General features: G+C 39.0%; 1 protein-coding gene across 4 annotated transcripts in view; it reads left to right on the forward strand.

The window, feature by feature from the left end:
- The window catches only part of LOC149803953 (inter-alpha-trypsin inhibitor heavy chain H3-like), a 115612-nt gene extending 106549 nt beyond the window's left edge, over positions 1–9063 (forward strand). For all 4 annotated transcript variants that reach the window (XM_089953787.1, XM_089953788.1, XM_089953785.1 and 1 more), the window contains 3 exons: positions 3839–3961; positions 4346–4669; positions 8290–9063. In XM_089953787.1, coding sequence (XP_089809913.1) covers positions 3839–3961; positions 4346–4669; positions 8290–8456 — 614 coding nt within the window. In that variant the 3' untranslated portion in view covers positions 8457–9063. The remainder of the gene's footprint in view (positions 1–3838; positions 3962–4345; positions 4670–8289) is intronic.
- The last annotated feature ends 3907 nt before the right edge of the window (positions 9064–12970 follow it).

Raw genomic sequence — 12970 nt, forward strand, 5'->3', positions numbered from 1 at the left:
TCTCCCAGTCTCTGGAGGGTTTCTTCGGTGTGGGCCACAAGAGCTGCGTCATCTGCAAAAAGCATCTCCCTGATGAGCACAGCTCTCACTTTGGTCTTTGAGCGCAGTCGTGCCAGGTTGAACAGCCTCCCGTCGGACCTGGTGTGTAGATATATGCCATCCATGGACGTGTCGAAGGCGTATGACAAGAGCAGGGAGAAGAAGATTCCAAAATGTGTTGGTGCCAGCACGCAGCCCTGCTTCACACCACTGTTAACTGGGAAGGAGGTTGAGGAGGATCCATCATACAGGAATGTTCCCTTCATATCTGCATGGAAAGAGATTATCATGCTGAGGAGTTTTGGGGGGCAACCAATCTTACTCAGAAGTTCAAAAAGGTCCTTCCTGCTGACCAAGTCAAAGACCTTGGTGAGGTCGATGAACATCATGTAGAGTGGTTGACCTTGCTCTCTGCTCTTCTCTTGGAGTTGTCGTAGGGAGAAGATCCTGTCTGTCGTCGACCTGCCTGCTCTGAAGCCGCACTGTGATTCCGGGTAAAACACGGTCTGCCAGCAATTGCAGCCTGTTGAGTATGATGCGGGCGTACACTTTACCAACTATACTCAAGAGCGAGATCCCTCTGTAATTGTTACAGTCACTGCGGTCGCCCTTGTTTTCGTAAAGGGTCACAATTGTGGCATCACGCATGTCTTGGGGGACTACTCCTTCCTCCCAGCAGAGGCAAAGTAGTTCGTGCAGTGGTTTAATCAATGTTGGTTTTCCACGTTTGATAGCTTCGGGCGGGATGCTGTCACTACCTGGTGCTTTGTCGTTTGGAAGGCAGTCAACTGCTTTGCTAAGCTCCTCTAAGGTTGGCACTTTGTCGAGCTCTTCCATGGTGGGCAGATTCTTTATGATGCTGAGGGCTGCATCGGTGACTGACGTTTCTCGGGAGTATAGCTCTGAGCAGTGCTCCACCCATCTGGCCATATGTTGCCCACGGTCTGTGATTTTCTCTCCCATCAGAGATTTCAGGGGAGCGACCCCTTTCACTGTAGGACCTAGAGCCTTCTTGATGCCACTGTACATACCTTGGATGTGTCCGGACTCAGCACTGCGCTGGATCCATTCACGCAGTTGTTGCCAATAGTCGTTCGCACACTGTCTAGCGATGCGTTCGGTGTTACTTCGGGCACTTATGAGAGCAGCAAGCGTCCGTTCATTAGGGCATTTTTTGTAAGCTATGAAGGCTTTATGTTTCTCCTCGATTTGTGGTTCCATCCTTGATAGGTGTGCGTTGAACCAGTCCTGCCTGGGTCGTTCCTTCTTGCCAAACATTGACATAGTTGTACTGTAGATGGCATCCTTCATAGCATTCCACTTGGCTGTAGCGTCGTACTCAGGCAGGTCCTGGAGAGCCTTGTTCAGGGCAGACACATACTCCTGGTGATGACCAAGTCGAGTTGGTGCCAGTGATGAGATCTGGGGTGTTTCCATGACACTTTATCTTGTGGCTTACACTTGAAGAAGGTGTTTGTGATGCACAGGCCATGATAGGTGCATAGCTGCAGCAGTCTCTGACCGTTTTCGTTGGTCTTTCCAGTGCCATGATATCCGAGGCAGGTAGGCCATGACTCGTGGTCCGCACCTACTCTGGCATTAAAGTCGCCGAGGAGGAATAGTGGTTCATTTTTGGGGCATCCTTTGATCTGTTCGTCCAGCTGCCCATAGAACTGATCCTTCACGTCTTTTGATGACGTGAGGGTTGGGGCGTAGACACTGATGATGTTGACAGGATCGGAAGCAGTGGTGAGGCGACAAGAGATGCTCAGTGCCCCCTGTGGGAGGTTCAACCGAGGCTAGGAAATTGTTTTTGATGGCAAAACCCACTCCGTGCTGGCGGGGCTCCTCAGGTTCTCGACCCTTCCAGAAGAAGGTGTAGTTTTCCTCTCTGAGGGAGCCACTAGAAGCGAGCCTGGTTTCCTGGAGGGCAGCTATGCTGATATTTAGTCTGGTGAGTTCTCTATCGATGATGGCCGTCTTTCTGGTTTCGTCCACTTCTCTGAGGTCGTCGGAGATGCCTGTACACATGGTGCGCACATTCCAGCTTGCAAATCTAAGAGCTGGAGTCTTCTTTATTGGTTTCTTGTTTCTTTTGTCTGGTGTGGAATTACCATCTGCTTGTCATGCTGAACAAAACACTGAGCTCCAGACACCCACTGGAGCAGGCAGACGATGGCGGGTCAACACCTTATTGACCGGGGGCTGCCCGGCTTGAGGCGGGCAATAGTTGGCCAGTGGGACATGATGATCCCTCCCACCGTCAAAGCTGACCCGTGGCGCCCCTTCCCTACGCCAATCGGGTGGGACTTACAACCCGTAAGCTGTCAGCTTCCGTGTTGTTTACTCACTCAGTAGCGAGACTGGAGTGTCCTCTCCAGGGCGCAAGCCTGGGCGTGGAGTATGGAGATCCTGGGCTGCCCAGACGTCAGGATCCCCCTCTTGTCCTTGCTGGTGGGGTCCAAAGGAATGCTGAGCATGACATTTGGCACCAGTCTGGATGCAGGAGCTGCCGGAAGGGGGTCGTAGTCGACCCCCAGCTGCCTTAGGGGCTCCACTCCGGATTTTCTGTTTGGGTTTACTCCCGTAGCCGTTCCTTCTCCCGAAGATATCCACAAGGCAGTGGAGCCATAATCCAATGGATGGGACTTGGTTGGTTTTGAATCAGAGTTTCCTTCTGCTAGATGAACTGCCTGACAAGGCTAACGAGCTTCATCTGCCCGGGTTTGGAGTCAGAGTTTCCCTTCTCTTAGACTGGTTGCCTGCCAAGGCTAACGAGCCCAGTCTGCCCACCCAGTTATACCGCCGGGCACTCGGTCGTGCCACACAGCAGGCTCTGTTAAAACAGGGGGCCCCGCGTGAAGGTGCTGCTGTGGACACAATAGTGTAGGAGAGGCCATATGCAAGTAACCTCCTGCCCCACAGAGCGAGACAGTGGTCCTGCGGAGATCACTACACCTGGGAAGGAGAGGCTATGAGAGACGCTTCACTTTCCTTTGGCAAGCGGGACGTTAGGCCCAGGCCTCGCACCCCCCAATCTCGTAGTACTTAGGCTAGACAAAGGGCCAGGCACGGGTTAGACAGGACACTTATGTCCTTGTCACTGTATTACTTGCATAATTGTAAATTTTGACTTAGATCAAACAGGGGTCATACATGAGTCAGATAGGACACCTGTGTCCTTTTCAATGTATTTCATATATAATTTGCATGTAAAAATGTAGACTGGTCTAAGCTGTTGAGTAAAAAGAAGATCCTACTATTTTCTCCTGTCTCTCCCATAAAACACGTTTAATCAATATACAGTATGGCCGGTGGTGGTGGCGGTGCTGTGTGACACTGGCCTTCACAGATCACTCAAATCTCACCTCTGTCTAGGTGGGCTCGAGTCTGTTTGGCCAGCATGGTTAGGTGATACAAGACTGCCAGTAGCTTCCCGTGGGTCGGTGGGTCTTATCGGCTTCTTCCTCCACCAAATATAAGACCGGCATGTATATCCTATCAAGTGCTGGAAAAGCGAATGAAGTGGTGTGTAGACCAAAAAGTGACAATGTTTATACCAAAGAACACGATTCCTGTCTAATACAAGAACTAGAAACAATGGTCATTTTGTAATAAAGCCAAATAATAAAAGCACCGGTTATTCCGATACATGAGAATGAGATAAGCGACACCATTTTATCACGTTCATTATATTCATAATCCAATAATGATGGCGTTTTCAAAACTTATATTTATATACACAGTATATAATTAGACTCAATTGATACGTTTTTGAGACCTTTGTTCTACGTTACAGCACCTAAGAGGTATCCAATTCGGATAAAATACAACAATACGCTATATGCCAGCTGTTTCAGCATTCCAGACTATGGAAGTTACGATTCAAATCAGCCCTTGCAATTGCTCCACAGTCCAGATGGTAAGATTCGTTATAATCTCAGAGTAATCTTCATTCTGTCAAAAGGAGAACTTACGATGATGACAACGATGATGATAGTGATTCTGATCATGACGATAATGCTGGTGGTGGTGACTACGGGAAAGAATATGAAGGTGATAATGATGGTGTTGGTGGTAATGATGATGATGATGATGGTTACGATGTTGTTGATGATGGTGTTGGTAATGATGATGCAATAATTACAACTACAGTGATATTATTAGTATAATTATTATTATCCGGAAGACAGTTATCACCATTATGTTAGCGACGACGATGATAACATCGATGATTAATAAATTAAGCAAATTATATTACCATCAACCTATTTTGTTCAGCTATCGGCGAGTTTTCACTTTATAGGTATAGATGTCAACGCTGATGTTGGGGACCAGGCGCAACGTGACCATATCCGAGCAATAAACATAACAGTTAACCAAACATTAATTGAAATAAATACCGCAGCCATTTCCATTGTTGAAGTGAATAACCAACACAAGTATGACTGGGGGAGCCACGATCTGTTACTTCCGGATGTTAAACTTCATGTCGAACCATCATCTGTTAAAGTGGAAACAGAAGGGCTGAACATACTGATATACAAGATAGGAAATCTCAGGAAGGGGTTGGGATTGTATATAAACGAGACTACCTTTCCGCTGTACTCTTCGTCATCGGGACTCTTAGGTAAGTGGTAAGAACAGTCCGGTAAATCTTAAAAGCCATTTAACATTTGAAAGTCCACATGTGTCTTATGTGTGTACTATGAAATATAGCCTTTATATACACTCCTGCCAGCATGCCCCAGTGCACATGCTTATGAAGTCCGAGTCAAAAATTACAAAAGTAATAAAGTGATTGAAAACTAAAGAAGGCCTACTGTAAAACAAAGGACATGTAGATTATATTCACGTAGAAAGTGTTATATCACGTTCATTTAAGGCACTCTACTGCCTTAATGAGATGCAACGTTGAAAGTGTTATATAACGTTCATTTAAGGCACTTTACTGCTTTGATGAGATGCAACGTAGAAAGTGTTATATAACGTTTATTTAAGGAACGCTACTACCTTGATGAGATTCAACGTAGAAAGTGTCATATAACGTTCATTTAAGGCACGCTACTACCTTGATGAGATTCAACGTTGAAAGTGTTATAGAACGTTCATTTAAGGCACTCTACTGCCTTGATGAGATTCAACGTTGAAAGTGTTGCCGTGCCGTTAAAAAATCAAACAGGAAACCAGTTACTAATTTGATAATTTAGCAGAGAAAAGTCATGTGTCTTAGTATATCTACGTTATTTATCTGCAATGACGGGTTACTAGCATTAATCACTAAGCTTTTTGCTTCTTTTCTGAGAGGATCAGTCTGATTAATAGAGTAAAGAACCAGTCAATTCATAATGGCGGCGCAGAAATAACAATGACATATGCTGAGTTATCAACTCCGTTTTAAATTGTAGTTTTTCACGGTAACGAGTTAATGATTAATTTTCTACTGGTGGTTGACTTTCACTTTAACTATTGGTAAATTAAATAATACGGACACTCACTTCATTAAGTATTGTAAGATGGATGATTATTGTAATTTTTTCGGTCCATAAGCAACGAATGAAAATTGGTTTTTGTATTTTGTTTTAATTTTAAAGCGAACTTTTCAATTGCTTTTGAAATTTCTTGCGAAACGCATCATATATCAATCATGACCATTTTATCAATATAGGTTCTTCTCCAATACCAGATATTCTTTGGATATTTGATCGATATTGTCGATTCGTTGATATCAAGTCGATGCCATGGCGCCTGAGTGTAAATTGATTGACATAACAAGGAATGCGAAATTCTGAGTGCACATGCTGTTTTTAGAGGATAGTTTAACATACTGGAGCTCAAAATATCACACTTGGGGTCCAATTAATGTCAAGTTATATTTTAATTAATCGAAACAACATCCAGGCGAATTTGATGTTAGAAAACAAGAAATCCTGTCCTTGGGATTTTCAGGTGGACCGAAATCCTCAGAAATGATTATTTACGTGGATTGGCAGGCAAGAGAGAGAGAGAGAGAGAGAGAGAGAGAGAGAGAGAGAGAGAGTGAGAGAGAACATGGACTGTTCCCAAAATGTTATGTAAAGGTAAAATGTAATTAAAAAAGGCGTGGGAATGTAATTATATTCGATTAAACGGACGAAATATAAGAAATCGATCGTTTGCATTCACAGATCGCCTTAAGTGATAATAAGAGACAAACACAGTAATGTTTTACAACTAAAGCATAAAAATATACTACTTTAATTCCCTTAGTCCAATAAATAATTTCATATTTTTTGAATTTTGCATTTTAGAATGTTTGATTTATCAGAGATTACTTAAGACTGTATAACTCGTGAATATAAATATACCTGCACGTTAAAACACTTTCATCTAACTTTTGAATTTGAAGTAAATAACTGAAATATTTCATCGTAGCCCAATTTGCCTTAATTATGTGTTCGAACAGGTGTTTAACAGTGTCTTGAGCAGTGGAAACAGACTTAATAAATATTCTAATTTGAATGTGCACACCTAAAATAATATGACGTAAACCGGATACATTGATTCAATCACACACATCTTTTCTTCGTTAGATCAGTGCTAACTTTCGATAAAATAGCTAAATCATATCTGTCCAGCAATTGTTACCCTTATGTTTATTTCATCAAGTGAAAATTGTATACAATATTCAACAGTATTTCCTACCATATTTGTAATGTCGATCGTAAGCTTTGTTCTCCAATATGCAACTGTAACTCTATCTAATTTGTTATTCCGATTATAAACCCTGATCTCCAATATACTATAGTACTTGTACCTTATTTATCATACCAATCGTAAGCTTTGATCTCCAATAGACAACAGTACTCATACCTTAGTTGCAATGTTCATTGTTAACTTTGATCTCCAATAGACAACAGTACTTTTTCCTTATTGCTAACGCCGATCGTAAGCTTTGATCTCCAATATACAACAGTACTTGTACCGTATTGGTAATGCCGATTGTAAGCTTTGATCTCCAATATACAACAGTACGTATACCTTATTGGTAATGCCGATCGCAAGCTTTGACCTACAATATACAACAGTACTTGTACCTTATTTATAATACCAATCGTAAGTACCTTATTTATAATACCAATCGTAACTTTGGTCCGTTCAATGCCAATAAATAATCCACATCTGGTCTTTGTCATCCATACTGTACGATTAAGTTGATAACGGCAGAAATAAATGTCACACTATCATCAGTGTCTAGTATTTAATGTCACACTATTATCTGTATCCAGTATTGAATGTCACACTATTATCTGTGTCCAGTATTGAATGTCACATAAGCTAAATCTTACACTATAACATAATTTCTACTTTGTTTAATTCCCGGTTTAATCGTGTACGTCATTTCTTTATCATATTTATCTCTTAGGTTCACATATTTATTCTGATGATTCTCAGGTTCTTCCTGTAAGTTATGTGAATTCTTTTCCAAATACGCACGGCGTATGTTTGATATATAGCTCGTGTCAAACGATATCAATTGTATTATTCTTCAAAACACCAACATTTCAATACAGCCCGTTTCAAGCAATATAAATTGAATTGTTCTTCAACATTTGCATTTAAATCTTTTATTATCAAATACTTTTGTTTTAAAAAAAATAAGTCATCACCTATTCAAATCAATGTCATTTGTTTCGCAATTGTCACAATCCACAGTTCCCATTTATTTGCCGCAATAATTTAGAATAGCTGGTGTAAGACACATACAGTTTCAAACATTAGTAAGATGGACGGTGATTACCAGTCGCTTTCATCCTAACAAGATACGTTAATAATTTATAAAATTATCGCGCAGTATCTTAATGCAATTAGTGGTAATATCACCCATTATATTACCACCCACCTTACTACTGTCATCGAATGGAAATTTAATAATGAAAGTGGTAATTACCAGCCACTTTACCACTGTCACGGAATGCCAATTATAATAACGTAAGTGACAATTACCACCTATTATATTACCATCTATTCTAATATTGTCATGGAGTGATAATTGTAATAAATTTAGTGTAAATGACCAGCCATCCTACCATTTTCATGGAATGCTAATTGTTATAAATTTAGTGCAAATTACCAACCATCATACTGCTGTCATGAAATGCAAATTTTAGCCATTGTACCATATTATTAACATATGACCCTTGTGATGACAAATGCTGTCCTTTATCTTTTTTCAACAACGTTCTTGTCTTAATTGTTTTTTATTACCAGCGACACTGGCGGGCGGTATAAGTTCTCCATATGGGATCACTATTTTGGGACCTGCTGCTGTGTTTGCTGCGTACACACTTACAGATCTCAGTGGGACGGACACATGGCATGGTGACTCCAAGTGCTACACGATTCAAAGCGATTATTTGTCATATATATTACCATGAATTTATGTTATGTAATTTTAACGTAAGTCACGATTGGCTAATAGTTTTCCAGGTGTGATGGAACTCATTTAAGTCGTATATAAAGAATTTCTCACTATCACTATATGCTTTATTCAGTGCATATCTCCATTATTCACGAACTCGACGGTGGTGGTATTGCTAAGGTGCGAAGATGAGCATTGTTTGGATGGTAATTCGATTTGCATTTAAAGATTTTGGAAATGTTTCCGGTACTACGGTGGTGGCATGAAGGAATCGGAAATGCAAATAATGATTAATGAAAAATAAAACCTCATGTTCTGCTGTTAATAAATAACATTAGTGTATTTCCTTTTGGTTAGAGGAAATTTATTTTTTAAACATTGATTATCCTATATCCAAATTTTTATTTTATCGGGTTCAACTGTAACTGCTTTGTAGATAACTTTTATATGATTTCTTATTGTAGTTCCCATTGTAAGTACTCTGTAGATTGCGTTGACACGCTTTTATACGGGAAGTGCTTCATAATTATTGCTTCTTTGTTAGATTTTGATAGAATCAGATGTACAGCAACCAAAATCTAAGTCTCAACTTTATCTCAAATAAAGGTTTATTATATGCTAAATTGTTTTTCTCCGTTAACTTCACATTGTCAGAATCGTTCAGTAATTTAGGATATTGCACACCTTCATATTGCACTCATGCGCAGGATACGTGTGCCCAATAGTGTATTAGGAACTACTTTGTAAAGAAATCATGTACGCTCGTGTTTCAGACGCTTTACGTTTTGGTTGATTAAATTTGTTTCAGAATGAACTAAAGCAGATGTTTCGTGGACTGCCACATACCAGCTACTTTGCTACATTCCTCGTTAACGTTTTTGATACAAATGTTTCTGATTTTGTCGATATACGCCAGATTTCATAAAATTGCTTGGGTCCTACAAATAGCATGCAAGTTACAAGGCATACACTGTCTCCTTTAGCTGGCAATAAGAATGGCAAAAAATATACTTACTGTTTTAACCCTGAATTTCCTCAAAATGTACTTTCTTAGTTCTGCAAATCCGAATTACATTAGCCATGTCATGGTTTCTCAAGCTTGATTACACATTTCGAAACTGTCCTGTAATTCCTACTATATTCCAAGTGCAATTGCATTCTCCTTAGTGTACTCAAAATGAAATAAACATTAAATTCAATAGGTATTTTTGATAATTGCAGTTGAAAAACTTCATATTTTTCCCAAAATATGATTTCAAATAGTCGATGACAGAAAAAAAACCACACAGATGTAAACACGCTTCTCCTGCCTGCTTCAGTCCGATATGTGTTTCATGTACAATTTGCACAGATGAATCCAGTCCATAATCATGAAATTGCGTAGAATCGACAAAATACCAAAATCTATTCATTCCAGATAAAATGGAAAATTTATTGCAATGCGTATTCATTCACAATATGACTCCAAATTTCAATTTTAAGAATATAAAAAAATAAACGAGTCTTTTTTGTTGATGGCTTGAATATCAAAAATATCTTGTATACGAGTTGCTGGATTGAATGAAAATTGCCGAGACTATATTAATATTGAACTCAGATGCGAGCAATGTACACTTAGTGAGTTGTTGCATATGTCACCAAACATGGACCTAATTTCTCCTTCGACTGGTGTTTACATTATCTTGTCTATGGTACTTCAAACAAAGTCAATATTTTTGTCAGAGTTAGAGATACTAGGAAGCATAAAAATAGTTTTATAGTTTCAAAACTGACCACACGAACAAATGATCTTGAAAATAGTTGAGGAGTTACTTAAATGCTGGTTCAGTGATAAGTCTAAACTCCATAAGGAAAATTCTAGATTTGATGATTTGACGTATCTTAATACCAAATGTATGCTTAATGTGCTTTGATTAAATCAGTACTACTTACCAAACAATAAGAAAAGATCGAGAAATGGTTTTGTATTAGTCAAGGCTATACTCAGTACAAATCCCTGTGGAGGGTCATAAGCATCCAGCGGACAATGGTCTGAAAGTATAATGATATCCTAAACTTTTGTCTTCAGACACTGCAAGTTGTACATCATCTTTGCTAGTGTTGTGTGCGTTCCCCGCGCCTGGTCATAACTTTCTCAGTTTTCCATATATTTTATTCTGTTTTATTTGTTCAAACTGAATTAGGTAACCACATTATGTTCTTATGATATCAGTATCCTGAATCACTGAACCACCGCTTCTGTAGGATATTGTGATGCATTTCACAAACATTCTACCTCAACACATTGCCACTGCATTACTATTGTCTTTTTCTTGATTTTTAATTTAAAGTATACAGACAAAATCACCTGGTATAATTTAATATATTTGGACCTTATTTTGGAAAAGCTGTCTGTCATATGTGTTGGGTTTTACGTTTGGGATACAATGGTCGTTTGGATTGACATGCTGAACTCATTCGTTTTTTCCCCGCTTGAAAAGAGTTGTGAAGTTGTAAGTTTTCGAACACACAGATACACATGTACACACATTAAACGTGTTTGTTTTGTACCTGTACTATCGGTACACATTTATCCATAGAGGGAAAGACTATTGTAAAGTTGATTAATGCTGAGTCATCACACATTGTTCTAAATATCCGCTGTCAGACCAAGGATTAATGCTGAGTCATCACACATTGTTCTAAATATCCGCTATCAGACCGAGGATTAATGCTGAGTCATCACACATTGTTCTAAATATCCGCTATCAGACTAAGGACTTTATGACGCTCTTCATCCTTATGTTCCATATTTCATTTCCAAACAATAACTGGCGTCCTCCGCAGTTTACAGTTACCAAGCATTGTAAGTAGCTTACGTTCAGGGCAAGAAAATCATTTCTACGTCGTGCCAAAAATGTAATGTTAAGGTCACAGGGACTGAAAGAATTTAAACAATTTCCGAATAATAACTTTACTTGCTCTCTATATACCTGGACCAAACCGTGTAAATCGCTTGCATTTTGAAATAGAAGAGACATTCATGCTGATTTTGGCTTTAAAAGTTCAAAATAGCAAGGTCGAAGAAACTCTGAGGAGATTAGTTTCTTGACGTAATTACCATCATTTTCAATTTTTAGTGGTTGTTTTGCTTTCAAAGCAAGGAAGACAACTATGGGGGTGGGGCTAAATGCAAATGACAAGGTTTTGATGACTGGAAGATAAGGATAAAAGACATGGTCATAATGAATGAAAGAGGAAAAGCTACTCCCGCTAATCTACTTGATTGTGGATTTCTTACATTTTAGTCAAGGAAGACACCTACTCATTTGGAGACAATAGGTCAAAGGTCAAAGTAACATAGTCCAGACGGAGGAAATGTTTAACACAAGGAAATCACAAGACTATTGCCACATACCACAAAGAAATCTTTGAATTTGCTGCATTTGAGACAAGAAATTCACCGTTCTATTTAGGGGTCAACGGGAAACACTTTAGGGTCGTAGATACTGAAAGAAATAGAAAGCTACTGCAAAATAGCTTCAGTTCTGTTTTTTTTTTTAACCTAACGTTGTTCTGAGTGTGGCTTATGTTTATGATAGAGAGGAATCCTGATAAATTCAGAGTGAAAACGTTAAGTTTATACAACCACTGAAATATGATTCTATACAAAATAAAAGATTAGTAATGTTTACCACGTGGCGGATGTATTTTTTATATATATCTACTCTGCAATTCTTCCATCGCTTCTATTATATTTAATTCATTTTTCGTCAGATCACCGAGGATCAAATGAAATAAACTGTAAATGTTTGGCATTTAACAATTGAAGCTCTAATAATTACTTCTGCAGCCACTAAACTCACAATAAATCAGTGTTTTCTATACGACACTTTGCTGTATTAATGAGCAACCAATTTTAATACCCCTGCTAATTTTAAGGCCATGTGCAAAAGTTTATTCTTAGCATTTCCAATTATTTTAATTTGTTCTCATTCTAGAAGAATATTTCACACTGTAATATTTGAGATTTTTGATGAATCATTTTTTGACGAAGGAATGAACATCTAAAATCCCATTTCCGTTTATGAACTTCAGTTATATTTTGTTGTTGCCTCTTTCTCTTCTTCTTTCAATACTACTCTGTTGAGAAATAGCAAGTCTATTGTCCACATTTTGTCTTTCAATACCATTATGTTGAATATTAGTTGATATAGGTTCAACATTTCTCTCCATGATTAATCTCTTTTAATTTGGTATTGTCCAAAGTCTGATTTTGTAGATTATCATCTCGTTTGTACATACTTTCTACGAACTCCATGACACTCACACCGTATATACATAATTTCCACGAATTCCACGACACTTAAAGCGGATGTACATAATTTCCACTAGTTCCATGACACTTACGCCGGATGTACATAATTTGCACTAGTTCCATGATACTTACACCGGATGTACATAATTTCCTCTAGTTTCATGACACTGACACCGGATGTACATAATTTCCACGAGTTCCATGACACTTACACCGGATGTACATAATTTATA

The sequence above is a fragment of the Sinohyriopsis cumingii genome, chromosome 3 (genome assembly GCF_028554795.1).
Source record: "Sinohyriopsis cumingii isolate HCF-2022 chromosome 3, ASM2855479v2, whole genome shotgun sequence".
Lineage (NCBI taxonomy): Eukaryota > Metazoa > Mollusca > Bivalvia > Unionida > Unionidae > Sinohyriopsis > Sinohyriopsis cumingii.